Below are 26317 nucleotides of genomic sequence, written 5' to 3'. Positions count from 1 at the left end.
TGACTCTTCTGGTGCTATGCCTAGAATATTGGTAAAGTGTTCATAAGACCCTTCTCTACCTACACATCCTCTTGTCTTCCAGCCATCAACTTGGGTGGCATGTTAGTGTTCGCGTGTCATGCTGGAGGCACTGGTATGATTCCCCTCTGTGTGAAGCCCTCTGTGATATTGATGGAACTTTGCTAACTGTAGTGTTAAAACCGAATTCTCTCTTGCCATACCAACTATTTATGTGTTGCAGGGTTTATCAATGAGATATTCCAGTGTCTGTCACGACACATCACATTCTCCGATTTGTTCCAAATCTTCTTCGGACACCCGGAGCCCCTGAACCGGCTCCGCACGCCCCTCCAAGAGTTCATCACGCGGCGGGTGTTGCGGGGAGCTGAGTACAGCGAGGCCAGTCTCCAGGAGGGCGTGGAGCAGGTCATGCTGGACATGGACATCGAGATCCAGGAGGCCGTGGTGCGTACAGGTTTAATACTGGCACTGTGGGGATCTAGTAAATACTGGCACTGTTAGGATCTCCTAAATACTGGCACTGTGGTGATCTACTAAATACTGTCACTGTGGGGATCTACTAAATACTGGCACTGTGGGGATCTACTAAATACTGTTACTGTGGGGATCTACTAAATACTGGCACTGTGGGGATCTACTAAGTACTGGCGCTGTGGGGATCTACTTAATACTGGCACTGTGGGGATCTACTAAATACTGGCACTGTGGGGATCTACTAAATACTGGCACTGTGGGGATCTACTAAATACTGGCACTGTGGGGATCTACTAAGTACTGGCACTGTGAGGAACTACTAAATACTGGCACTGTGAGGATCTACTAAATACTGTCACTGTGGAGATCTACTGAATACTGGCACTGTGGGGATCTACTAAATACTGTCGCTGTGGTGATCTACTAAATACTGTCACTGTTGGGATCTACTAAATACTGGCACTGTGGGGATCTAGTAAATACTGGCACTGTTAGGATCTCCTAAATACTGGCACTGTGGTGATCTACTAAATACTGTCACTGTTGGGATCTACTAAATACTGGCACTGTGGGGATCTACTAAATACTGTTACTGTGGGGATCTACTAAATACTGGCACTGTGGGGATCTACTAAGTACTGGCGCTGTGGGGATCTACTTAATACTGGCACTGTGGGGATCTACTAAATACTGGCACTGTGGGGATCTACTAAATACTGGCACTGTGGGGATCTACTAAATACTGGCACTGTGGGGATCTACTAAGTACTGGCACTGTGAGGAACTACTAAATACTGGCACTGTGAGGATCTACTAAATACTGTCACTGTGGAGATCTACTGAATACTGGCACTGTGGGGATCTACTAAATACTGTCGCTGTGGTGATCTACTAAATACTGTCACTGTTGGGATCTACTAAATACTGGCACTGTGGGGATCTAGTAAATACTGTCACTGTGGGGATCTACTAAATACTGGCGCTGTGGGGATCTACTGAATACTGGCACTGTGGTGATCTACTAAATACTGTCACTGTGGGGATCTACTGAATACTGGCACTGTGGAGGATTTAACTGAAATACAGTTCTGTAACCATGGTGATGTAATTGAAATACTGTTCTGACACTTTGGTTATGTAACTTAAAAACTGTTCTGTAACTATGGTGATGCAATTGAAATACTGTTCCATCACTATGGTGATGTAACTGAACTTCTGTTCTGTCCCTGTAACTAAAATACAGCATTAAAATCCAACACATTGCTGACCAGATTCCATTAGAGATGTTCTGTTTACTGCAGGCTGTGGTGACTGTGAAGGAAGGTATCGACCTCAAGCAGACATTGAGGGATCTGTTCCGCCAAAACCTGGTGAAGATCTGCAGACAGGTGATGGAGTCCCCAGGTAGGTGACTGAGGCTGACTGCAGATCAGTATGGACCCTTATTGTATGATTAATTCCTTATGTACAGAGATTTAGGTAGGTGTTCTTAGAGCCTGATACACATGCATTTGGACCTGACCCCCATTTGTTCTGTGGACCTACACCTCTCCATGTCTTCAAGCCATGCCTTGATATAACTGGAAAACTGTTCAAAGCAGTGTTAAGCCCAACTCACTCACTCACTCACTCACAGGAATACTTTTTAAAGCAGCGTTAAACCCAACTCACTCACTCACTCCTCCAGCCATGCCCTGCTATAACTGGAATACTGATAAAATCAGAGCTAAGCCCAACTCACTCTCTCACTCACTCACAGGAATACTTTTTAAAGCAGCGTTAAACCCAACTCAATCACTCTCCTCCAGCCAGGCTCTGACATAACTGGAATACTGTTAAAAGCAGTGTTAAGTCCAACTCACTCACTCACTCACTCACAGGAATACTTTTTAAAGCAGCGTTAAACCCAACTCAATCACTCTCCTCCAGCCAGGCTCTGACATAACTGGAATACTGTTAAAAGCAGTGTTAAGTCCAACTCACTCACTCACTCACTCACAGGAATACTTTTTAAAGCTGCGTTAAACCCAATTCACTCTCACTCACTCACTCACTCACTAACTCACTCACTCACTCACTCACTCCTGCCATGCCCTGATATAACTGGAATACTGTTAGAAGCAGAGTTAAGCCAAACTCCTCACTCACTCACTCACTCACAGGAATACTTTATAGAGCAGCGTTAAACCCAACTCACTCACTCACTCACTCACTCACTCACTCACTCCTCCAGCCATGCCCTGATATAACTGGAATACTGTTAGAAGCAGAGTTAAGCCCAACTCACTCACTCACTCACAGGAATACTTTTTAAAGCAGCGTTAAACCCAACTCACTCACTCACTCCTCCAGCCATGCCCTGATATATCTGGAATACTGTTAGAAGCAGTGTTAAGCCCAACTCACTCACGCATTGATTCCTCCAACCATGCCCGGATAAAACTGGAATACTGTTCAAAGCAGCATTAAACTTAACTCACTCATTCACTCACACAGTCACTCTTCCAGCCTGTGCATATGGTTTTATGACATGACCTACTCAAACTGATGTTAATATACAGCAGATGTGTCTGTGATCTGTGAGCAAGGCATTTAATTATGGTGTATATCAGACCTGTTACCCTGAGGTGGGTATCTGGCTTAAGCTGCACCGTATAGAAAATGTATCCTTCCTGCTCGACTCCTCTAAGGTCTGGCTCGAGTCTCAATAGATACATACATGGGTCACGATAGTAAACAGTGATGCCTGGGTGTCATGATAATAAACAGTGATACATACATTAGTGTTATGATAATAAACCGATTTATACATGTGTCATGATAATAAATGGATATATACACTGGTGTCACAATAATAAACTGACATATATACATTGGTGTTATGATAATTAACTGATAAATACATGTGTGTCATGATTTCATCTTTATTGTACTTTTTCAACGGGTGTCATAATAATTCATATATCCATGGGTGTCATGATAATTGATATATCAAAGGGTGTCATGATATAAAACTGATATATACATGGGTGTACTGATAATAAACAGTGATATATACATGTGTGTCACGATTTCATCTTTATTGTACTTTTTCTAAATGATGTTGACGCTGCTTGAATCGTTCCTCATTCTGTCAACACCTGTGTGTCTGGCCCCAATCTGCCATAGTAAACCTACAATATTGCAGGGTAAAACAGCCATCACTCACTCACTCTCCCTCATTGGCAGTCCTGGATGGAAGTGCTCCACACATTGTCTTTGTTTTACTTCCAGTGAATGATGCGGACTTCGGCCCCCATCTGCACGCCCGTGTGCGGAGGATGTTGGAGGAGTTTGTGGTCCTGACACCCGACTGTCTGGTAGAGGGCGCCCCTGGCTTGGAGAGGATGCTGCACTCTAGATTGGTAATCACAGCAACTTCATTGCTTTATGGACAGCGTAAAACTGTTGTTGACAAACTACAGGGTGCTAGGGTGGCCCAGTAGTTAAAGTTCGAGACAAGCTGAACATCTGGGTTCTATTCCCCAATAAGGGTTCAGGGTGTGAAGCTTGCTTGAATATTGCTGAAAGTGATGTTAAACCGTACATAGACTCTCTTTCTTTTTTTAAATGTATCTGCACCGCCAAGTGAAAGGTCTTTAGACCCACATAACATGCAATCCAGGTGTACAAAAACAAACACATTTGCTTGACAAAGACAGAGACGAGACAGATTACAATTGAAACCGGATCATGCGTCACTGTCAATGACTCCAGGTGCAGGCAAACACTACTGTTTTGGACGGTTGTGTTTGGGTGAAGCTGTCCAGAACCGGGACCAACCTCACACAAGAGAAGTTTGAAAAAGGTTTTGTGTTAAAAAGCTGAAGTTGTCTTACGGCATGATTTATAGGAGGACACCTGGTATTATTTGTTGAGCTTAATATAATAGATGGAAGAAAATTGTACATCATTATATTGGAGTCAATATAGTCATCTTTACTGATACCACATGAATCTATCCCACCGGGAATGTCTAGCCCAAACCCACCACACCTGTGCTATCCCTGGTCTAGCAGATTTGTCATACACGCACTTGGAAACATTTGGTTGGGTGATCTAGTGATCAAAGCAGAAGACCCATGTTCAGTTCTCTCCATGGCTACAATGTATGAAGCTAATTCATGATGGAACATTGTTAGAACAAATGTGCAGTGTTGACTTAGGTTCACACCACTTCCACAGGCTCATTTGTAAAGAAAGGCGCTTATTCTGAAATCAGAGCAGACTGACCTAAGGAAGCCGTTCAGTACGTTTTGCATATTGTTTTGCATAAATATTTAGATATCTTTCTACAACAGCAGCAGTGAGGATGATAGTATACTACTCAAAAGAAGTTAAGGATCACCTGATTCTTTCATATTACAATAGTTAATCTCTCATGCCATGACAGATTAACATTACCAATATGAAAGAATCGGGTGATCCTTAACTTCTTTTGAGTAGTATATATCAGTACTCATCTAAGTGACTGCAACGCATAGCAATGACAGCACATGGAGCCGTACAACTAATTCAAACAAATATTATATAAATAAACAACCGGTAATATGAACAAATGATAAATACAAAATGGAAATAGCTTTTCACGTTTTGGATACTTTTTCAGTGATTGTTAAACATTTCGTGACATATGTTTATCTAAATGTGTAGACTCAAAAGACAAACAGAAGAAAAACGCATGCAATATCTTGAATGAATGTGGATGATGTGAGGAATCGTGGCAGTGGTACTAGGCAGTCACAGGGTACTCTGGGTAGGAAAATGACCTTAAATCTCACTCTGTCATGATGTTTGGTTTCAGCGGAACTTGACGGCTGGTATGAATCCCCTGATCCAGCAATGGATGGTTACCATGACGTCACAGCAGCTCCACAACTTCCGTGAAGACATCACTGTGTCGCGATCTGATGTTCAGCAGTACCTCGTCCGGGGGACTGCAGCCCCAGCCAAACCATGTAGCAAAGATCGCAGCGAGTCCCCCATGGAGACTGAGGCAGCAGCCGAGGGGGCAAGTGCTGCTCCATCACAGGTAGTACGAAAAAAAGTATGTGAAGTTTTTTCAATTAAATTATGAACTTGTATAGCGCATTTTCCAGTGTACAACTGCTCACGTGCGCTTTGACCATGATAGATCTACATTATTACAACATGGATCAATGTATGCGATTTTCATTCTCAGCTCCCTGGGGAGTATACCACCGAATGAGCCTGTTAGGCGCAAGGAGTTTTCCAATCATAGTGCCATTATCTTCTACCGGGTACCCATTCACTGCTGGGTGAACTGAGGCATATTTCAAACAAAATTTATGTCTGTATTAATGTTGTGTCTTTGGATTAGTCAATCAAATCTATTTGTCTCAAATCCTCTAGTTGTAGTCCGAATCTCATGTCCAGCCGGGGGCACGGGTGGCCCAGTCGTCTAAGGCGCTGCGATTCGCTGTGCAGAGTTGCTTCCCTTGGGCACGCCAGAAACCTATGATCGTGGGTTCGAATCCCGGTTCGCCCCGATTATGTTTCTAGGTTTGTCAGCACCATACCCATGCTCGTGGGTTTCACCGAAGTGGTAAACATCTGAGACCTGCATCACTTTGGGCTTTCCTCACACATTAAGCTGACACGCCGTGATATAACTGGAATACTGTTAAAGGCGGCGTTAAACCCAACTCGCTCACTCACTCGCTCGCTCACTCACTCACTCACTCACTCACTCACTCACTCACTCACTCACTCACTCACATCACAGCTTGACTGACCGTTACATGTTTTGTCTAGTCCAGCTCTGTGTAGACAGATGGCAGGGCAACCCGTGAAGATCCAGGTTAAAAAAGACATCTTAATGGATCTGATGGTCAGACTCAGTGACGTGGCTGCTTATGTGTCAGACTTGGTTGCTTGGGTGTCATTGTACCTTGTCAGCATGGATCCTTGCTCACAATATCAATTACCGGGTTGGGCCAGAAATGATTATTTGCAGGCTGCCTCGATGTAGCTGGAATATTGTGTTCATCAACAAAAGCTACAACAGAGAACGAAAATAACCAAAATGTTTACACTTCAGAGGTTTGACATCAGACTTCACTCAGCCACAAACATGACCCTGTGCTAGTCATCAGCTGTATGGTTTTGCTGTTCCAGAAGCCAGCAATACCCCCCAAGCCAACGGGAGACAGAAAGCCCCGCACCAGCTCGACCCCCGTGTCAGCCACGTTAGAGCGAGGCAAGCGGTCCTTCATGAATGGAGCTGGGTCAGATGGGGCGTCGCCATCACACAGCGCATCCCCAACATCCCCACCCACAGATGAAGATGACTCATGGCAGGCTGTGTTGCCAGCTGTAAGTCTGCCGGAACAATTTTTTTTGTTCGTGATAATGTAGCAAATAAATTTGATTTGTGTGATAGGTGTTAGTTGAAGGATGACATAGTCAACACAATTTATGGATAACAGCTTCTTTAATAGACCATGGTATATTACGGGGGTACAGGCGGCCCTGTCGTCTTAAGGCAGTGCACTTACTGTGCAGAGTTGCATCCCTTGGGCATGCCAGCACCCTATGATAATGGGTTCAAATAAGGGTAAGCCACGCAGGTTTCACCAAAGTGGTAAATGTTATAAGACCTGCGTCACTTAGGGCTATCTTTCCACATCAAGCAGACACACCATCATACGATGGTAATACTGCCCAAAGTGTCATTAAACCCAACTCATTCACTGACTCACTGTAATATATTAAAGAAGTTGTTATCCATTACTTTGTCAAGAGTTAACTTAGGGGTGGGGCTTGTCCCCTCATACCCCTATACACACTGACGAAGAAAATCTGTAACTTAATTGTCCTGTCCCGAGATGTAGCTGTATTAACTTTACTTTACTCATTGATATACTTCTCGGAGACCTTCACATGGGTTTAGTGTGTGATTCAATGGTTATTCCCAGCTTGTACAAGGTGTCTGGCAGCTGTTTCATGCTTATTGTTGAGTTCGAGGCGAGTTCTGTACCAAGTACATACACTCGCTGGTCCATCAGGTATGCCTCCATGTCAAATCTTGAATTATGTTTTCTGCAGGATTGGGTCCCTATCATCAACCGTGATATTAGCCGACAGCGGGAGAATGGAGCACCACGCCCTCTCAGTGATATCTATATGCAAGGATTGCCACCAAAGCGCAGAAGGGTAAGTTAATTGCTGTGCAGAGTTACTTCCCTTGGGTATTCCTCAATCCAATGATCAGATTATGATTCTTGGTTTGTCAGCACTATACTTGTACTCACGATGAAGGCTAGTGTGAACGCCCTAAATCCTGCATCCTATGCAAGTGAAGATCTGGATTAGAATTAGTTTTCACCAGCCCATGCTTTTCCTAAGAGGGGACTAACGGGTCAGGTTATCAGATTTGCTGACTTGGTTGATGTTTGTCACATCCCCATTGTGTAGATCAATGCTCATTTCAATCACTGGCTTGTCAGGTCCAATCTCAATTATTTACAGATTCCATATTGAAATATTGTTCAGAGCAGCTAAGTACCAAAGTCACTCACTCTCTGCACGGTTTGTTTCCCCACCAGATGATGGCTTTGGAGAGAGGCAGCAACTTGAACAACATGGCCGAATACATCCCCGACTCCATCATACGAGCAGCCGCTGCAGCCGGCGTCCAACCAATCAGCAGCCAGGAAAACCTGTCCAATGAAGCATCGGAAGAGAGTGAGCTGCAACATGCTTTGGAAGAGGAAGTCCAGAGAGTTTTGACACAAAGACTTCAAAACGATTCCGATTACAACTCGGATAAGTTTCCCAGTTCAAAAGAGTTCTTTAAGCATGGTGACCGTACCTAAATTGTACTGTGTATGTGGATGTGCTATTTAAGCACGCTGTGTGTTGATCTTGTACATACTCGTATCTTCAGCTTTTAAAGTGGGTGTTTTATTCAGAACACGGACAGTCCCAATTTTATCCAATTTCCCCAGGGGACAATATTCTTTTTTAGTTTTTTTTATTATTTTATCATGTTAAGAAAGATGGAAAGTGGTTGCCATAACCTAAACATACATCTGATACATCAACTTGGCTTGGGTGAGGGCAGTGTTTGAAATAAACAGTAAAAACTGTAATGATAGGCTGCCATCAGGACCCACAGGCTTAAGAAGCTGCTGGTGCTGACTAAACTCTTCAGGCCCTCATTTGAAAAAGAAACTGTAGGTTAATGTGGATGGTGGAGCTAGGATGAAGACCTTGGATGTCACTGTTTGACATGGCCTCATGATTTGGGCATGATGTACTTACAGAGTTCGTTATGCCATTGCAATCAGAATGACACATTAGTTTATATTTTGGAGAGAAAATATGAATAAATTATTTTTTTAAATTTGATTTTATTTGTCAGATGGCCTTTTAATGAAATAATCAGTGTTAATAATCTCAGATCCCAGTTGATGTAGTTTAATATCTGTTTAATTTTGGCTGTTTTATGAGCTAGAAGTATTCTTAGTTTGAAAAGCATATCAGATCCTAAGAAATGGTACTGTAAACCTAGCAATTATCAAGAATACCAAATGTACTTCTTTAAGGATTGGAAATGTTGAAATGACTCATGCCACTGGCATATTCAGTCAGGTGTAGCGGACACTAGTCTGCTTACTGTACAACAGCAAAAGAAAAGTGGATATTGATTATAATGGATAGCCCACACCTCCTTATTTTGTTATAATCTGTCCCCTTGATCTGTGTCTCAAGTGTGTGTGTGATGAAAGTGTCAAATAAATAAACCATTGTGCATAGTATGTCTGGATCTCTAACATGGATATGCTGCATGATCACAGGGCATATCGATATGCTGTATGAACACAAGGCATATCAATATCCTGTATGAACACAGGGCACATCGATATGCTGCATGATCACAGGGCATATCGATATGCTGTATGAACACTGGGCATATCGATATGCTGTATGAACACTGGGCATATCAATATCATATGTGTCCAGAGGGCATACCAACATCAACTGCTATACAGCCACTAGACTAACTTCTGTCCTTATGTAGTACTATATCACCATACATCTCTACCCTATTGTCTGATGTACTCAACACATGTCACTGATGGTTTGCTTGAGGAGATTGTAATTTAATCATTTGGAATATTATTTATCTTCAATTATTTAGAATGAGAAACTATGTATCACCTAAATGTGAAGAGGGTGACTCTGAGATACAGTAATCTAGAAAATTACTGCAGCAGATCTTTCCCTCTGTTATGGATACATTGTGGGGATATCATGAAGATATAATGGAGAAGCTTGTCACTTAACCATTTTTAATTTATAGGCATTAATGAGACTTGTATTGTAGACGGTGGTCTTTCCTTGATCAATCAACCCCTATGTGTGTCAATTGCTTGAAGTTAGTGTCTTCTGCTGTTGCTTTTTGTTTTCAGCCTTGGCTCAGAACAGACACTCAAAAATACGAAAATCATATGACACTTATTTGACCAAATGATTGGTGTTGTAAATTATGATGATGTCACCTAGAGCCTTGATTGATCCTCTTCATTGCCAAGCTCAATTATCCAAGATATTATTGTCCATTTATTTGGATATCTACCCAAGACCCTTCGCCACCAAAGCTTGGCTTCAGAAACGATCTCAATATCTCACTAACTTAACATAGGGTTTCTCTCTGTTATTCGTGCAATCTCATAGGACAGCTATTCTTGGTAGCTTGTCTTTTGAATATGGTTCAAAAGGAAGCTATGACAGCGTACAATCCAGGGTGTTTATCATAGTAAAATGGAGATATAATACACTGGATAATCGAGCCACCTTCATTGCAGAAAGAAACTTCTATGGCACAGTAGATGGAATTAAGAGATTCACAAGTAGACTACTCTTCTTATCAGACACAGTTGCATAGAGTTAACTCCCTTGGTTATCGGGATTATTTGAGGCGGCCGGGTAGCCTAGTGGTTAAAGTGTTCGCTTGTCACGCCGAAGACCCGGGTTCAATTCCCCACATGGATACAATGTGTGAAGCCCATTTTTCGTGTCACCTGTCGTGATATAGCTGGAATATTGCTATTCTCACTCTCAGGATCATTCAATCCCAGAATCATCCTGATTATGATCCTTAGGTATATCCTTTGATCGTGAGTTCAAGTCCCGGTTGCCCCGATTATGTTTCTAGGTTTGTCAGCACCAAACCCATGCTCCTGGGCCTCAGCAATGTGGTAAACATGATTGGTGTCATGTTCCCAAGACTCTCCCATTCCCATATATAATTGAAATACTGTTGAACGAGGAGTTAACACAACTCACTCACTCACTCCACCAACTGGGATGGAGTTCACCGAGCTAATGTTGATGGGAATTGCTGCTTTTTTTAAGATAAACAATTTTTTTATTACAAGTAGGTTTTGATTGTATTTTAGTAAGAAATTCTTCAAATTATTCTTTGTTTTGTTTCTTTTCATGTGATGTAGATAAGGGATGTCTTGATGATTACATTCAGTATTGCAGTGGATATCATGACCTGTGCCTTGGAAGGATCTTCAGTGACTTCCATAAACATTCTTGTCTAGGTGACTTAATGTAGACAACTTCAGAAAACTTATATGTATAGAAAAGAACACATTAAATTAGCCCTTGAATAGCCAACACTCATATAGATACATCTCACATAAGTTCTTCATTGAAACAGTTAGAATTTTAAGAGGAAACAGGATTGCTTGTATTGCAATTTGGGTGATATTGAAGATGGGTACCAGTTTTTATTTGTTTGTCTATTGCATGTTGACAGAAACAATAATCTCATTGAATATGTTTAACCTGATGTTCATTTTAATAAATTCTACTCATTCATGACAGCTAAGAGCAGTGTAGTTATTTATAAACAAAAGTCTGCCCATGTCCATTTTCATGTCTTGAATTTAAGGATATCAATGTAGTCCTGTGATTACGTCTACGGTATTTGCCATCTTAAGTGCCCTGTTCCTTAAGAACCCCTTGACAAACTTCAGGACCAATCCCTAAGTAATATTTACAAGCACCCGGATTGTTTATATGACAGTTCAAATTTTTTTGGTGTATATTACAGAATTATTTCACAAAAAAATGCATAGAAGGGGTATATAATTGGGGTGCAGATATTCTCAAAAACGTTTTACTTTCATTGAGTATTAACTTACTTAAATCACTACTTCTCAATCGCTGAAAAAACATTCATGTGGTGTTTGGTTTCAATAAGTGCCTCCTTTGTCTATTTTATAAATGCCCTGGGCACTTATTATGGCAAATATGGTATGTCAGCTGATGTCACTTGGATACTCTTACAACGTGGATCTAGTTATTATATATTACTTTCATATTACTGTAGTTAATGTGACATGGCATGACAGATTAACTATAGGAATACGAAAGAATCCGGTGGTCCTTAACTTTCTTTGAGTAGCATGCTGTAGCCCTATTGCCTTCTCAGTATCACAAATAAACATTGATGAACACATAATATTCATGTATCAATATCTATGTTAATACGAATTTCTCACTTGATCTAGTTTAAGAATCTAAATTCAGTTTGTCATCATCATTATCATCATACATCAGACAACCTTCCTATAAATCACAACTGATTCTTGAAAGTTGTTTTGATGGCAAGTAAGGCGATCACCCATTGAATCTGTCGGTTATTTGAATGCATGGTTGTTTAGTGTCTGTGCTGTAAATCCTGCACATTTTCTTTATTTAATTATTATTATGATGACTATTATTCACCAGCAATAGAAAATAGGTTTGTATATAATAAAGGAAGTTGTCTTGTGAGTATAGTGCTAATTATGTCTGTGTTTAAATTGAAACAAAAAAAGGAATAAATTTCATGTAAATATGTGACACCTGTATTTCGTGTTATCTCCTGTTAGCTCCTGTTAGCTCCTGTTATCTCAACCCCATGGCTTCTGAAAACATCCCAAGCACTGTTCTTGTAAACAGCAACCAGGATGTGGATTGTGTGGGCACAATGACTGATTTGTATACACGACACAAAGACATAACACTTTAATGGAAAACAATTTCTTTATTGTTTGGAACATTTCAGGGCTACTTCTTGCCTTCTTGTAAGCATGAAAAATATCAGCGTCAGTGAGAGTTGATTGACAAGTTTGGATGGAAATTTTAGAAGGAATTACATAAAAGTGAATTCGTTTGTTGTGGACATTAAATGATGTCACAGAAGTATATCCACAAATTGAGCTCATTGTTTCACTGCAACAATTCTGTGACCTTCGGAAAACACAAACTTGTGGAACGTGCATTGATCATATACTTGCAGAAGAAGGTCTTAACACCAAAAGCTTTCCTTTAAGATATGAGTTATACCTTACCTTCTATATAGATATGGGGCCACGGGTGTCCCAGTCTTCTAAGTCACCGTGATTCGCTGTGCAGAGTTGCGTCACCTGGGCACGCCAGAAACCTTTGACTGTATATGATGACCTGTATGTACTGTATCCTAAAACCTCCAGGGCCCCTTCTTATTTCAGCAGCACATCTCAGGCCACTGCATTTTATCATCATCCTGTATTTGGTATTTTATCAGCATCATGCATTCTGATATTAACTAGTGTAGGAACAAAGAGAGTGGTAAGCTATTCACTCTTACATTGAAAGAGGGGCACGGGTGGCCCAGTCGTCTAAGGTGCCACGATTCGCTGTGCAGAGTTGCGTCACTTGGGCGCGCCAGAAACATATGATTGTGGGTTCGAATCACGGTTCGCCCCAATTATGTTGCAAGGTTTGTCAGCACCATACCCTTGCTCGTGGGTTTCACCAAACTGGTAAACGTCCAAGACCTGCATCACTTCAAGCATTCCTCCCACATTAAGCTGACACGCCGCGATATGATGGCAGTCTGTAAATAATCGAGGCTGGACCAGACAATCCTGTGATTGACATCATGGGCATCAATCAATGCAATTGGGATCAATGACATCCATCAACCAAGTCAGTAAGCCTGACCACCTGATCCCGTTAGTCGCCTCTTATGACAAGCATAGTCACCTTTTACGGCAAGCATCGGTTGCTGAAGAACTATTCTACCCTGGATCATCATGCAATGGAAGAAATCTGGGTTCACCACAGTCCAAACCTTCATGAATCTAGTTGGGATTCCATGTTAGAATAGGCTCCCAGCAACCTATGCTGGTACAAGGCGACTTAATGGATCGGGTGGTTGCGTGCATGTCATGTACCCCAACAATGTGGATCGTTGCTCATAATATCAATGACTGAACGTTAACAGGTTGTCTTCATATAGCTGGGGTATTGTTGAGTGCAGTGTTAAACAGCAAACACACAATCATATATACTACTCAAAAGAGGTTATAGAACACCCATTTCGTTCATATAACTGTAGTTTATCTGTCACTTCTATTGACTAGTAAAGGTACGTTTGGGGTTAATTTTTCTCATGCTGTGATACATGGACACACACACCAGTTGACTAGAAGACTCTCACTGAACACTTTGAACCCCAAAATGTCAAAACAACCATAATCTAAAATGAGAACCATTTTGAGATTTGAACATAAGAAATTGTAGTTGAACAAATACTAAAAACTAAGTAGTAGTTTAGAGTTACTTCCCCTTGCTAAACATCACAATGGCGGAAGTTCAGTCTCCCATTACCTCACCATCGAGCGACAAACCATTAGATACACGGACGCGGGACGCTATCGCAAACGGACTGGTAGATCTTCTGAAGCCTGCAGTGGAGGAGATTGATGAGAGGGTGTCGTGTGTCAGGTAAGTGCGCGCGCTGAAATGTACATGTTATGAATGACAGGTGCCCCTCCCACCATCACCGTTAGTCTAATATAGACGGTTCACAATATGACTGAACATAGTGTTGTCGAAACTGTGTAAAGATTTAACGTTTAAGTTATTCATGTTTTGTCATCCCTAGAAATATGTGGTTATTTTTTAAAACAATTTCATCTTCAAAACCATATATTATTAAAATTTCTACCGATCACCTGACACACGATGTGCGTCCATGATCCAAACGAGAGACGTGAGGGGCGCCTTGTGTTAACTGTTGGAATCTCCATTTTGAAGCATAGATATCCATTGTGTACCTAATAGGTTCTCTCTTTTTGACACATACATGGTTTAAGTATTATTGTGTCTCCTATAATACCGTATTCGACATAATAAGCGCCCAAAGCGCTCTCAAAACTAGAAATAGGGGGCTCTTATTAGAATATTATTTTGGTGAAAAACAACAGAGTTGAAAGATCGTAAATTTCGTTGTTTTTGCTGACAGCCTGAAATGTTTATATATGACAGATTTTAATTTCCCATGATTAAGGATGCATATAACACACATATTATACGCGAATAAATAAGTCTTGTACGCGTACATTGATCAATTGGAAGGGGTGCTAATTGGGATTGTTCACTAGCCAATATATTAGCAAATATCGCCATTGGGGCTTATTAGAGCCAGGCGCTTATTACGTCAAATACGGTAAGTGAAAACGTGATGCAAACTAGCATAGCGACATGAACTTTATCCCCAACACCCCGCTATATAGCCCTCAGGATCATGATGATCGCGACATGTTTTACTTTTGCTCTTTTTCATTAGAAGAGAGAATATTAATCTGAACATGATGAACAAACTTGCCTCAATTTTTTTTGTTTTTAAAAATACTCCAGCTACGCATCTTCCTCAAAAAACACCTGCAGGTGTATCATTTAACGTTTCAACAATTTAGGTAATGCAAATTTATTTCATCATTGCTTGCAGTCTGTCTGTCATTTTCCCCAGAAAATACTATTTTACAACGTGACTTAGCCCTTTTTTTAAACATGATTAATGAATATTTTTATCATGGAATCCACAGTGTTTTTATAAGCATTGATACGTAGTTCAAATCTTGGGAATATCTTGTTTACATCTGTTGGTAGATGACAGATTGATAAAGTTTTGTTATTCCTGCGTCCCCGTTTACTGGTAATTACCAGTTTTTTACCGGTACAATTAGGCTTGGACCGGTAATTCATGCGACTGCCAGTCCCTGTGGACAGACAAATAAAGTACCTTATAAATATTTCTTGTTGAACAAAACATTGGTGATATTCATATAAGTACATTTTTCGAACTAAGTCAGCTTGTCTGTTGCCATCAGGGTTTCCCCTGGTCTATTTCTAGGTTAAATATCCATTTGTGGCGACTTTGTCTCAAAATATTAAAAAAAAAGAGAGAGAAAATTGTGACTGAAGCTTGTGTGAATGACGTAACTAAGTTACTTCAGAGATGACATCTTTGCAATGAACATGATGTTGAAAGAATTAAAACTAAATAATTTTCATACATTTTTTTATTTTTTGAAAGTTGGGACTGGCAAAAGTTAGGGGGGACTGGTAATTTTTAGAGTTGCCTGTCCACAATGCCTGGCAGTTTCAAAAGCCAGCGGGAACACTGTATTCATTATGATGAACTAAAGATGTGAATGTAATATGAGTGATTAAATAAATGTAATTTATTTAAATGAAGAGGTGCCATAAAACAGTAGTGATAACTGGTACCGTATGTCAAGGGTAAAATTCTGTTTCTGCTGTTTTGATTCCCACTCTTCGTCATATACAGAAATCAGCTCAAAGTTTTTGCCATCGACTGAAATAAATGCATTTGCTCTCAATTTTTACAAAAGTCAATGTAAGTGTAGAGTCAAATTTATTTCCAACGACTTACAAATAACACTTTAAAAAAGGAGATAGCTGGTTTTAAGCCTGTAGAAAAGTGGTTGTTTCAATGATTGTAACTGATTCATTTGTATCATGCTTGTTAAATAAATATGACATTTCTGTTCTGATAGGAAATCAATGTTGTCTATTTTCAATTTTCAAACATAAACAGATAACAGTGGTCTAGCATTTTGCATAACATTATTCCTGAGGTGGGGCACGGGTGGCCCAGTCGTCTAAGGCGCCGCGATTCGCTGTGCAGAGTTGCGTCCCTTAGGCACGCCAGAAACTTAAGATTGTGGGTTAGAATCCCGGTTCGCCCTGATTACGTTTCTAAGTTTGTCAGCACCATACCCATGCTCATGGGTTTCACCGAAGTGGTAAACGTCTGAGACCTGCGTCACTTCGGGCTTTCCTCCCACATTAAGCTGACACGCCGCGATATAACTGGAATACTGTTAAAAGCGGCGTTAAACCCAACTCACTCACTCAATTATTCCTGATAGTACCAAGGACTCAATAAATAGTCCCAGTTACGTTGCTGATATATACTGTGAATTGCATGTGATAGTTAACTAACAAATGCATCTGTGTTGCAGAGATGGTCAAGTGGAGCTGAGGCAGCAGATAGACTGTCTTGCAGAAGGTGAGTGCTAGACATACCCTCCAAAAACATTTTTGGAGCACTGCAATTTGCTAGGTGCACTTTTAGACCGGCAGCCCAGAGCACTTTGGTCAAACGAACAAGGTACCAATATCCGAACACAGGAACATTTACTGTGTAACCCAACATATTCATATATGGATGTCTGCCGGGGAGCCCCTGCTGCATCTGGCCCCTGGCCCCCCAAAAGAAGGGGCCATTTAAGGGCTGGATCAAACATTGGAGGTACCACATGAAAGTAAGTGTAAATGAACTGGTACATCTCACAGAGTACATAATGGGCCACGCCAGACAAATCTTCCTCTGCAAAAGGCCTGCCAGACACCCCCAAAGAGGGTCCCCAAATTTAGGCTGGGTTAAACATTGGAGGTACCACATGAAATCAACATAAAATGAACTATTTCACTCTACTAAGAATAAAAAACCCATTGCCAGACAAATCGTCTGCTGCAAAAGGCCCGCCAGACACCCCCAAATGTTGACCCTTAATGGACTCAGTGAACACTCTGGTAAAATTTGACTAGAGTATACATTCAAAGTACCAGATGAAAGTAAGTTTAGATGAACAGGTACATGTTACTGAGTACAACACGGCCCATACCTGACAAATTTTCCTCTGCATAAGGTCCGCCAGACCCCCCAGAGAGGGTTCCAAAATTTCGGCTGGGTTAAACATTGGAGGTACCACATGAAACCAACATAAAACGAACAATTGCACTCTACTTATTGCACAATACCCATTGCCAGACAAATCATCTTCTGCATAAGGCCCGCCAGACACCCACAAAAAGTTGACCCTTCAGGTATACACAGGTAAAATTGGTGTGGAATATATATCGATTGTACCACATTAAGGTACGTTTGAATGAACAGGTTCATATCACAGAGTATAGAATGGGCCACACCAGACAAATCTTCCTCTGTATAAGGCTTAAACATTGGAGGTATCACATGGAACCAACATAAAATGAACTATTACACTCTACTTAATACAAAATACCCATTGCCAGACAAATCCTCTTCTGCATAAAGACCGCTAGACACACCCTCACCCCACCCCACACAGTTGACCCTCTGTAATCCCAGTGTGCATAATGAAACATTGGACATCAGCTCTGAGAGTCAACAGATGGTCAAATTTATGTTTTGTTCTTAAAGATGGAAGGTTTTTATTGAGATTAAAATCACGTATTTATAAAATCAGGTCTTTGAATACTAGTATTGATATCATAGATTAGGCCTATCGTTGAAATGTAATAAAAAAAGGCATGAATCTGATTCTTGTGAATAAATATCTGATCAGCTATGAAGTCCTCAAAGCCTGCTATAGCCTGATAGCTTGGCTATGGATTCCTACAAACCCAAACATGCTTAGGTAGTCCTCAAAGCCTGCTATAAGAATTGTAAATGACAGTCCCTGATACCATTTGGAAATCTTTCGGTGATAATTGTGTTTAAAAACCTATGATCTCCGTTTATTTAGCAAGTTTTATCATCTAAAAAGCTGAATGTAAAATTGATAAATATGGAGATATATTTGGCCTGAATTCAGATTTTTAGATGATAAAACTTGCTAAATAAATGGAGATCATAGGTTATTAAACACAATTATCACCCCGAATTTCCAGATTATCATCCTAAAACATTTCCAAGTGGCATTAGGGGCTATCATTATCCATTCAGCAACACTCAACAACAAAAGTGTATAGTGTATTTTTCAAACAAGTAAAGTTTGGTTTTCATTATTGTAGTACATGTATGGAATCAAGTCACAAAAACGCAAATGCTACAGAAAAGCATGCATTCCATGCAAATGTTGACTTTTATGCAAGCCCCATGCATTTCGTGTGCGTTAACGGGATTCCATATGCATTGTTTAGCATCGTGCTGACAACAACCATTCAGAAAAACAATAAAATTATGCAATTATTCAACATTATGAAATGCCACGCTTGTCCGAAAACGAGCGTCTGCGAGCCATTGGTGTGCTTGAAGAAGGATTGAGTCAACGTGATGTTGCAAGACAATTTAACGTCCACAGAAACACCATTTGGTGTTTATGGCAACGTTGGCAACAGACGAATGCAGTCAGAGACCATCCTCGGAGTGGCAGGCCACGCGTAACCAATAATCGACAAGACAACTGGATTCGAAGAGCACACCTACAAAATCGATTCTATCCAGCAACAGTTACTGCAAGAAGCATCCCTGGCCTTCGACGATTATCTTCACAAACCGTACGTCTCCGCCTCAGATGTGCAGGGATTGTCTTCATTGTGTCATGGAAGAAGATCGGTTCTGGGGCGGCAGCGTTTTGGTATCGGGTCAGATTACAGCAAGACAGAGGACCCGTTTGATAGTGGTACAGGTAAATCTCAATGGACAGCGCTACCGCGACGAGATCATCGGACCTGTTGTTCTACCGTTTTGGAGTCGTCATGGCCCAGGTATTACCTTTCAACATGACAACGCCCGGCATCATATTGCTCGACTTGTTCAGGATCTCTTCAACAAAAACAACGTGAATGTCATCCCCTGGCCGGCTCGCTCCCCTGATCTATCAGCAATCAAGCACATGTGGGATGAGATGGATCGGGGCCTTCGATGTCAACCACGTGTTCCACAGACACTCCTGGAACTTCGAAACATGCTCCAGCAGATATGGACAGATATCCCACAGAACTTTGTGCGACGCCTGGTCCATTCCATGAGACGAAGATGTGTTGCTTGCATCGCAGCCAGAGGCGGACACACTCGCTATTGATTTGTAAATTGACATTTTGGCATGTTCATGTTTTTTTTAATGAAATCACGCATTTTCCGAAGTCAGTATGACAAATTAAAACCATTTGAACACTTACAGGAGTCTTTTATTTGTTGCAAGCCGAAATTGTTTCAGATTTGGTAAAAACATAACTTTGCATTAAATCTTATTCAATGTCACAGGAACTTTTGTTGTTCAGTATATAAAAATCATGGCACATAGCATCATATGCCTATCTGGCTTGTAGGAATCCATAGCCAAGCTATCAGGCTGTAGCAGGCTTTGAGGACTTCATAGCTGATCAGATATATATTCACAAGATTCAGATTCATGCCATTTTCATTACATTTCAACGATAGGTCTAATCTATGATATCAATACTAGTATTCAAAGACCTGATATTATAAATACGTGATTTTAATCTCAATAAAATCCTTCCATCTTTAAGAACAAAACATAAATTTGACCATCTGTTGACTCTCAGAGCTGATGTCCAATGTTTCATTATGCACACTGGGATTACAGAGGGTCAACTGTGTGGGGTGGGGTGAGGGTGTGTCTAGCGGTCTTTATGCAGAAGATGATTTGTCTGGCAATGGGTATTTTGTAATAAGTAGAGTGTAATAGTTCATTTTATGTTGGTTCCATGTGATACCTCCAATGTTTAAGCCTTATGCAGAGGAAGATTTGTCTGGTGTGGCCCATTCTATACTCTGTGATATGAACCTGTTCATTCAAACGTACCTTAATGTGGTACAATCGATATATATTCCACACCAATTTTACCCGTGTATACCTGAATGGTCAACTTTTTGTGGGTGTCTGGCGGGCCTTATGCAGAAGATGATTTGTCTGGCAATGGGTATTGTGCAATAAGTAGAGTGCAATTGTTCATTTTATGTTGGTTTCATGTGGTACCTCCAATGTTTACCCAGCCGAAATTTTGGGACCCTCTCTGGGGGGTCTGGCGGACCTTATGCAGAGGAAGATTTGTCAGGTATGGGCCGTGTTGTACTCAGTAACATGTACCTGTTCATCTAAACTTACTTCCATCTGGTACTTTGAATGTATACTCTAGTCAAATTTTACCAGAGTGTTCACTGAGTCCATTAAGGGTCAACATTTGGGGGTGTCTGGCGGGCCTTTTGCAGCAGACGATTTGTCTGGCAATGGGTTTTTTATTCTTAGTAGAGTGAAATAGTTCATTTTATGTTGATTTCATGTGGTACCTCCAATGTTTAACCCAGCCTAAATTTGGGGACCCTCTTTGGGGGTGTCTGGCAGGACTTTTGCAGAGGAAGATTTGTCTGGCGTGGCCCATCATGTACTCTGTGAGATGTACCAGTTCATTTACACTTACTTTCATGTGGTACCTCCAATGTTTGATCCAGCCCTTAAATGGCCCCTTCTTTTGGGGGGCCAGGGGCCAGACGCAGCAGGGGCTCCCCGGCAGACATCCATATATGAATATGTTGGGTTACACAGTAAATGTTCCTGTGTTCGGATATTGGTACCTTGTTCGTTTGACCAAAGTGCTCTGGGCTGCTGGTCTATTTTTCAGATTTCAGTTAGCACCACACAGGGATGGAACTTGTGTTGCCAGCCGGCTAAGCTTGGCTTATGAAATGATCTGATTCTCCAACTTGTTACCATGGGACCATGGGAGCAATTACAAATTACTATTGCTAGTTTACCTAGTGATCAGCTCTTGATTGTTTACCTTGCTGCTCGTCATCGGCAGCCATCTTGTTCCATGAAACTAAAATAAGAATTTTATGGATTTAAAGTGGATCAGTTTCTTAAAGTAGGTGAACTAGCTGACCCTTACTCACAACTGGATCCAATAAGCGCTCTAAGCTGCATCCAGTAAACAGCAGTCTTGCCAATATTTTTGTTTTGGGTACCTACAATCATTTAACTTGGGATCCTGATATTAAGCTCGCTTAACATGGCTGTTTATGAAAATAAGAAGAAGAATATTACACTGAGATCATTCTGTCCTCTCTCACATCAACCAGACCACATTACATAGCCACATGTTCCTTGCCTATACAGGGTGGTCGGATAGCCTAGTGGTTGAAGCATTCACTTGTCACGCCAAAGACCCGGGTTCGATTCCTGACATGGGTACAATGTGTGAAGCCCATTTCCGGTGTCCTCCGCCGTGATATTGCTGGAATATTGCTAAAAGCGGTGTAAAACCATACTCACTCATTCCTTGGCTAAACATTTCACAACAGGATTGTTGGTTAGGCTCGCTGACTTGGTTGATGCAGGTCATCCTATCTCAATTGAGTTGATCAATGCGCATGATATTAATCACTTGATTGTCTGGTCGCGACTTGATTGTTTACAGACCGCAGTCATATAGCTGGAATATTGCTGAGTGCGGTGTTAAACAGCAAACAAATAAACAGCCGAAGTAAATTGACAATACAACTATACAATTTATAGGGCAGGGGGGGGTGCTGCTTGTACTTGGCCGGACGGTTGCCGATTTATAGTGCTAGCACACTGAGATACCATGGCGCAGTTTAACATGAATACCCCACACAGACAAAGTATACTGACTCCAAGTTGACCAGTCCTTGGTGTACTCCCTTAATGCTGGGCGCCAGACAGGGAAACCACAAGTACCATTTTTTAACGTCTTTTGGTATGAAGCGGCCAGGGTCAAACCCTTGGCCTTTCTCTCTCCAGGCAGACGCTTTACCACTAGACCACGGGGGCGGTCCTGACCTGTATGAATAGCCAAGGGAGTGTTTTCTGAAATATGCATATTTTAGGGAGTGGCCAAATTGAAATAAATTTTGGATATTTTCAACGTGGTTGACATTTGTAAGGAAATAGGTTTTACCAGCATTATCACCCATGAATCGTAACAGATCTTACTTACAAACAGTGAAGGAGCTTAGTTGATAAACAAACTGGTGATCTTTTTTTTAGTCCTAAGGAGGTCAGGGTCATCCGACCTTGTTGACTGGCTGATAGGGCTAGCCTCTTGAATCATAGCACTAGGAAAGTTTATAGCTGCCACATCCTCAAGATAGTTCAAGTTCCTGTCTGTGTATTTATTACATTGCTTATTTGTCAGATATGTCTGTTTATATATTGCCTATTAGGCTTGTAATATGGATGCTATATTGCCTGTTAGGCGGGTAATATGGATGCATCACACTCAATGCATTTGAAAAGTACATGTGAGAACCTCCATATATCTACCTTGTATGTAGTTGTGTATATTGTATCACAAATCAATAGTTTATCCATGCACTGTTTGTATTTTAAAGAACTGAGGAAGATAACAGAATGTGAGCAGAATCCTGTTGACCTTGAACCCTACGTGAAGAAACTGAACACGTCACGGCGCCGAGTGACGCTCGTCAATAACATCCTGCAAAATGTCCAGGTAATAACCATCTCTGATTGTGTGAGAAGCAGTATGAACGTTACAGGTGGGCATGTTCGACTTGTGTGAGCAGTATTGATGTTACAGGTGGTCATGTCTGACTTGTGTGAGCAGTATTGATGTTACAGGTGGGCATGTCTGACTTGTGTGAGCAGTATTGATGTTACAGGTGGTCATGTCTGACTTGTGTGAGCAGTATGAACGTTACAGGTGGTCATGTCTGACTTGTGTGAGCAGTATTGATGTTACAGGTGGTCATGTCTGACTTGTGTGAGCAGTATTGATGTTACAGGTGGTCATGTCTGACTTGTGTGAGCAGTATGAACGTTACAGGTGGTCATGTCTGACTTGTGTGAGCAGTATTGATGTTACAGGTGGTCATGTCTGACTTGTGTGAGCAGTATGAACGTTACAGGTGGTCATGTCTGACTTGTGTGAGCAGTATTGATGTTACAGGTGGTCATGTCTGACTTGTGTGAGCAGTATTGATGTTACAGGTGGTCATGTCTGACTTGTGTGAGCAGTATTGATGTTACAGGTGGTCATGTCTGACTTGTGTGAGCAGTATGAACGTTACAGGTGGTCATGTCTGACTTGTGTGAGCAGTATTGATGTTACAGGTGGTCATGTCTGACTTGTGTGAGCAGTATTGATGTTACAGGTGGTCATGTCTGACTTGTGTGAGCAGTATGAACGTTACAGGTGGTCATGTCTGACTTGTGTGAGCAGTATTGATGTTACAGGTACAGGGGTTTAATGTGCAAGATTATTGCACTTACCGTATTCGATGTAATAAGCGCCCAGGGCGCTCTTAAAATTAGGGATAGGGGGCTCTTATTAGAATATAATTTTGGTGAAAAAAAAGTTGAAAGATTGTAAATTTTGTTGTTTATGCTGGCAGCCTGAATGATTTAAAAGAAAAGTCTGTGTTTTATACACGACAAACATATTTTTCCAGAATTTAATTGCCTGTAATTAAGGGTGCATATAACACACGAGTGTGTATTATGCACGAATAAAAAAGTCTTGTCCACATTGATCAATCGGAAGGGGTGCAAATTGGGATTGTTCACCAGCTAGTATATTAGCAAATATCACCGTGGGCGCTTATTAGAGCCGGGTGCTTATTACGTCGAATATGGTATATAGCAATGTGCTTGCACAGTGTGTGCATGTGTGGCTGCTTGTACAAGTCTGAACTATTGCTGATTTTATAGTGCTAGCCCACTGAGATACCATGTCGCAGTTTAACATGAACACCCAACTCAAAATCTGTATGCTGACTCAGAGCCAACCTGGCCTTTTCTTAGCGCCGTTATGTCGAGTCATTACTGGTGCCCCCCGCCATGACATTGCTGGAATATTGCCAACAGCGGCATAAAACCATACCCACTCACTCACTTAATGCGAGCGCCAGACAGGGTAACAACAAGTACCACCTTTTGATGTCTTTTGGTATGACATCGGGATCAAACCACAACTTCCGCTCTATCCACTCGACCACAGAAGTGGTAAAAAAATACATTTGAAGTTTCAAAGGAGTGACACAGGGTTTACTGAAAAAAAACCATTTGTTTCATCTGAAAATGGGAAAAAGAGATATTTTTCTATTGTTTCTGGTAACAATTTTTTTTTTTACAAATCCCAGGGTCTTCCAGGGGCAGTCGGGTAGGCTAGTGGTTAAAGCGTTCGCTCGTCATGCCAAAGACCCAGATTCGGTTACCGACATGGGTACAGTTTGTGAAGCTGATTTCTGGTGTCCCCCACCGCGATATTGCTGGAATATTGCTAAAAGCAGCATAAAACCATACTCAGTAACTCACTCACTCCAGGGCTTCTCCAGGACATTTTTGGCCCTGTGTTACGCAGTTCCTTCCAGGGGCAGATAACTCTAACCACTGAATGCCCAGCTATAAGTCTGATTATTTTGTTTTCTGTTTCCAGGAGCGACTCAACAAGTTACACAATAGTGTTTCCAAGGAAACAGCGCGGAGAAAGTCCATGCTTGACCCAGTTACTCCCGTGCCACCAAATTGAACACCTGGACATGTCAAAGCGACCTTCAATAACTTATGAACAATATGTGCAGTGAGATTATTGCATTTCTGCAGAAGGTGTGAGATCAGGGGGCCTGTTTTCAATAATGAAAAAACATGTCTGAAAAATTTGGATTTTATGCATGAAAAGTGAAAATATGCTTCTTACATTTTGATGAAAAGTGAAATCAATGTTTTATCTCTGAGTTCTGATGATGTTAAGGGTGTACAGTACTTGGTGTTTGGTGTGAGGTATTTGTTGTACATTCAACAATTCAGCAACTACTAGCGCCCTCTTGTTGATTCATTAGGTACCACCTTCCTGCTCCACAAAGTAGTTTCAGTACTACAACGCTTGTATGTCAAGTTTAAGGTATGGGAGCTCAGTCTATGTTAAAGTATGGGAGTTAAATCGTCTAAGGACAATGACTGTTGTAAGATGATGTTAAAGTATGGGAGTGATTATTGTCTTGGCACTGCGACTGCTGTAAGACAGTTTGAGTGTTACGATAGTCTTAACTCTACCAGGAGTTGGGAGTGAACAGTGTTTAAGCCTGGTGGAGATCTGTATGTGTTGCCACATCCTTGTTTCATTAGGACAATGAATCCACACGAAAACTTTGCAATCTCTAAGTAACTCCAAGACTCCAAGAGCCAGTAGAACACTGGAATCCAATTCCACTCAACATTCCATATTTTATGTAGTCTTTGCTTTTGAATACATCCAAGCAGAGCGCATGGCTGTCTTGTCAATCAGATCTATCATGTGAAATAGATTGAGGCGCAACTACAGTCTTGTCATGCATCAAACAACATCTGACAATCTGACAGACATGATAGACAAGCTGATTAATTTGTAAATACAAACAGTCACTGTACAAATATTAAACTTGGATACACACAAAGTTATGAAATGTACCAAATGTTCATTAAGAATACTTATTACTCTACATTTGTATAAATGATGTATTAAAATATGTGGATGAAATTGTCAACAGTTATTGTTTTGTTTATGATAACAGGCTAAGTATGTACCCTCACTCTCCTCATACAGCCTTGAATCTCACAATCATGGTAGGAGGGCTCTGTCAGTAAGCGACAAGCAAGGTCCAGATAGAAACAAATTAGGACCAAAAAATACTTTCAAAAGAAGAAAATGAACTTGT

The 26317-nt window shown here is 41.1% G+C and overlaps 2 protein-coding genes across 3 annotated transcripts in view; both read left to right on the top strand.

Annotated features, from left to right (window-relative positions):
* LOC139459575 (large proline-rich protein BAG6-like) overlaps nucleotides 1-10137 on the top strand; it is a 30611-nt gene extending 20474 nt beyond the window's left edge. Inside the window, exons 18-24 of one of the 2 annotated variants that reach the window (XM_071241129.1) lie at nucleotides 242-465; nucleotides 1797-1899; nucleotides 3769-3899; nucleotides 5339-5566; nucleotides 6673-6870; nucleotides 7603-7710; nucleotides 8103-10137. In XM_071241129.1, the coding sequence (XP_071097230.1) occupies nucleotides 242-465; nucleotides 1797-1899; nucleotides 3769-3899; nucleotides 5339-5566; nucleotides 6673-6870; nucleotides 7603-7710; nucleotides 8103-8372 (1262 nt within the window). In that variant the 3' untranslated portion in view covers nucleotides 8373-10137. Of the gene's footprint in view, nucleotides 1-241; nucleotides 466-1796; nucleotides 1900-3768; nucleotides 3900-5338; nucleotides 5582-6672; nucleotides 6871-7602; nucleotides 7711-8102 lie in introns of both variants that reach the window. The other variant, XM_071241128.1, reaches the window with a different exon arrangement.
* A 4047-nt stretch (nucleotides 10138-14184) lies between these two features.
* LOC139458834 (SNARE-associated protein Snapin-like) lies at nucleotides 14185-26127 on the top strand. Its single transcript, XM_071240262.1, has 4 exons — nucleotides 14185-14331; nucleotides 16878-16924; nucleotides 22997-23115; nucleotides 25060-26127. Exons 1-4 carry the CDS (start codon nucleotides 14189-14191, stop codon nucleotides 25150-25152), a joined length of 402 nt encoding a protein of 133 aa, XP_071096363.1. The 5' UTR covers nucleotides 14185-14188; the 3' UTR covers nucleotides 25153-26127.
* The last annotated feature ends 190 nt before the right edge of the window (nucleotides 26128-26317 follow it).

The sequence above is a fragment of the Haliotis cracherodii genome, unplaced genomic scaffold (genome assembly GCF_022045235.1).
Source record: "Haliotis cracherodii isolate W230 unplaced genomic scaffold, xgHalCrac1.p SCAF_13, whole genome shotgun sequence".
Taxonomy (NCBI): domain Eukaryota; kingdom Metazoa; phylum Mollusca; class Gastropoda; order Lepetellida; family Haliotidae; genus Haliotis; species Haliotis cracherodii.
This window is presented reverse-complemented; position numbering and strand designations above follow the sequence as displayed.